Genomic DNA, 3,539 nt, shown 5'->3' with positions numbered 1-3,539 from the left:
ACCATTAAAGTTAAAAAAAAAAAAAAAAGGAATAAATGTATGTGAAAAAACAACTTAAAAATAATAAAGCTGGGCGTGGTGGCTCACGCCTATAATCCCAACACTTTGGGAGTTTGAGGCTGGCAGATCACGAGGTCAGGAGATCAAGACCATCCTGGCTAACATGGTGAAACTCCGTCTCTACTAAAAATATAACAAAATTAGCTGGACGTGGTGGTGCATGCCTGTAGTCCCAGCTACTTGGGAGGCTGAGGCAGGAGAATTGCTTGAACCCACGAGGCGGAGATTGCGTGAGCCGAGATCGCACCACTGCACTCCAGCCTGGGCGACAGTGTGAGACTGTCTCTAATAATAATTAATAAATAATTTGATGGGGCTTGGTGGCTCATGCGTGTAATCCCAGCACTTTGGGAGGCCCAGGCAGGCAGATCACCTGAGGTCAGGAATTCGAGACCCGCCTGACCAACATGGAGAAACCCCATCTCTTCTAAAAATACAAAGTTAGCCAGGGGTGGTGGAGCGTGCCTGTAATCCCAGCTACTCCGGAGGCTGACGCAGGAGAATTGCTTGAACCTGGGAGGCAGAGGTTGTGGTGAGCTGAGATTTTGCCATTACACTGCAGCCTGGGCAATGAGAGCAAAGTTCCATCTCAAATAATTTTATTAAATAGGGCTGGGTACAGTGGCTCATGCCTGTAACTCTGGCACTTTGGGAGGCCTAGGCGGGAGGATTGCTTGAAGCCAGAAGTTCGAGACCATCATGGGCAATGAAGTGAGACCTCTGTTGGTCACTGATGGCAATGAAAAATTCGTTCAGTGGATATTTCTTGAGCATCTACTATGTGCTAAGCATTTAAGCAGTGGAAATAGAAATGAAAACAAGATAGAACAAAAACATCCATCCACCAAGCTGGTTCTGTTCCAGCAGGGGAGGAAGACAGTGGCCAGATAAATGAGTCCATGTCTGATGGTGACTGTCTGCTGAGCAAATTTAATCAGGAATAGGGAATCCGGAAGTGCTAGACCATGGGAGGTGCTGCAGTTTCCAGTCGAGGGGGTCAGGGAGGGCCTTCCCAAAAGGTGACATTTGAGCACAGACTGGAGTGGCAGCACCCGGGCAAGAGCCATATGTGCCAGTATCTGGGGGAAAAGTGTCACGAGCTAAGGGAACAGCCAGCACAGAAGCTCAAGGCAGGAGTGTGCCCGTGTGCCCTGGGATCGGCCTGTGGTCGGCTGGGGAGGCCAGCTCCTCACAGGGTGCGTCAGGGCGGGTATATCACATCCATCACTGGCTAAGAGCAGCCACCTTATGAGCGCCTCCTCCCGGACGCCAGGTGTGGTGTGTCCTCTGATTCCAGCTCTCAGCATCTGTGCTGGGAGGCAGGATTCCTGTTCCCATTTTACAGATGAGGAAACTGAGGTTTAAAGAGGGCAGGTGACGTGTCCAGGGGCATGTGGCTGGACAAGCAGTGCTGCTGGGCTCCTCCTCTCGAAGGTCCCTGTGATGCTGGGAAACTGAATCACAGAGACAGGGAGAGATGGGTTTGAGGAACTGGGCTGAGACCAGGATCTCACCCCGCTCAGACCTGGTGAGCTCCTTTGACACTCAGTGGCAGATGAAGGAGGCTGGGGACAGGCTGGCGGGAGCTGAGCTGGGGTTAGTGGGAGGACGAGTCACCACTCTCTACCAGGGTTCCCCTTTAGTGCTGGGGCTAGTCTGGGGGGCTGCAGTCAGTCTTCCTCCTTCCGGCCAAGTGCGGTGGCTCACACCCATAATCCCACATACTTAGCAGGTGAGGAGGGAAGATCTCTTGAGCCTAGGAGCTTGAAACCAGCCTGGACATTGTGAGACCCTACCCCTACAAAAACAATTAAAAATTAGTTGGGTACAGTGGCACACATCTGTAATCCCAGCTACTCAGGAAGCTGAGGTGAGAGGATCGCTTGAGCCCAGGAGTTCACGGCTACAGTGAGCCATGATCACACCACTGCATTCCAGCCTGAGTGACAGAGAAAGCCTCTGTCTCAAGACAAAAAAAAAAAAAACAAAAAAAACTCCCTCCTTCAGTTCCCCCAAGGCTGGGTCACCCTGGGAGCTCCCCAAGATCTGTTACCCAGGCCTGGCCTAACCCTGTGCCTCCTCCTAGCCCTGTGTGCAGCCAGTGGGTGTCTGCATGGAGAATGGGAGCTGTCTGTTAAATGTCTGCCTCTGCCTTATCCATGAGTCCCTGCAGACCGGCCACCTCCCCTCTGCCGGTCTGAGCAGTATTGGGGAACACCAGGGCTCTGGGCACAGCAGGGCCAACCTGCCATGTGCTGGACACCATTCTAGGTGGTGTATGGGATTACTTCATTTCTTTTTTTTTTTCCCGCTGAGACGGAGTCTCGCTCTGTCACCCAGGCTGGAGTGCAGTGGTGCAATTTTGGCTCACTACAGCCTCTACCTTCTGGGGTGAAGTGATTCTCCTGCTTCAGTCTCCCAAGTAGCTGGGATTACAGGCAGACGCCACCATACCTGGCTAATTTTTATTTTTTTTGTATTTTTAGTGGAGACGAAGTTTCACCATGTTGGCCAGGCTAGTCTTGAACTGCTGGCCTCAGGTGATCCGCCTGCCTTGGCCTCCTAAAGTGCTGGAATTACAGGCGTGAGCCACCACACCTGGCCTGGATGACTTCATTTTATCTTCATACCATCCTTAATGGGGCAGGGGAAGTGTGTGTGTGTGTAGAGGGGGGGGTCCATCCTATGAGGAAACTGAGGCACAGATGACAAGCGTCTGGCTCAGGTCTTAGCATCCCACCCCACCCCAGGGAGCGTCTCCCCTGTAGCACTGTCTCCCCCACCCTGTCTCTGGAGCCTCAGAGACATCCTGTGAAAGCTGCCATTTTATAAGGAGGGAAACTGAGGAGCCAGGGCTGGGCCCTGCTGCTTCTCTCTGCAAACTGCTGCCCCTCTAGACTGAGGGGCCTTCCTGGTAAGGTGCAAGGCCCATGAGGGTCATCTGGGGCCTGGTATCTGGGTGAGGTTCGGTGTAAGGTCAGGGCTGACATGGATACTCTCTTCCTCTCTTGGGCACAGGAGCCAAGCCACCATGGCCTACCACAGCTTCCTGGTTGAGCCCATCAGCTGCCACGCCTGGAACAAGGACCGTACCCGTGAGTGCTTACAGGGGGCCGGCGGGTGGCTGCTTCCACCTCCTGGGACGGGGACCAGCCAGGAGCACACATGGGGCTGGATGCTGGAACAGCCAGGCCCCCACACCACATGCGGCTGTCCCCAGGCCTCACCCCTGGGTATCCCAGCTGAGCAGGGGCCTGCTGGGTGTGTGAGGAGGGAATGGGCCAGGTGCAGTGGCTCACACCTGTAATCACAGCACTTTGGGAGGCCAAGGTGAGTGGATCACTTGACATCAGCTTGAAACCAGCCTGGCAATATGTCAAAGCCTGGTCTCTACTAAAAATACAAAAATTAGCCGGGTGTGGTGGCAGGCGCCTGTAATCTCAGTTACTTGGGAGGCTGAGGCAGGAGAATCACTTGAA

At 53.6% G+C, this 3,539-nt stretch overlaps 1 protein-coding gene across 1 annotated transcript in view; it reads left to right on the top strand.

The window, feature by feature from the left end:
* The window catches only part of ARPC1B (actin related protein 2/3 complex subunit 1B), a 24,094-nt gene that overhangs the window by 8,800 nt on the left and 11,755 nt on the right, over window positions 1–3,539 (top strand). Inside the window, 1 exon segment of the mRNA XM_017533383.1 lies at window positions 3,079–3,155. Coding sequence (XP_017388872.1) covers window positions 3,092–3,155 — 64 coding nt within the window. The 5' untranslated portion in view covers window positions 3,079–3,091.

This window comes from Cebus imitator, unplaced genomic scaffold (genome assembly GCF_001604975.1).
Source record: "Cebus imitator isolate Cc_AM_T3 unplaced genomic scaffold, Cebus_imitator-1.0 Scaffold82, whole genome shotgun sequence".
Taxonomy (NCBI): domain Eukaryota; kingdom Metazoa; phylum Chordata; class Mammalia; order Primates; family Cebidae; genus Cebus; species Cebus imitator.
This window is presented reverse-complemented; position numbering and strand designations above follow the sequence as displayed.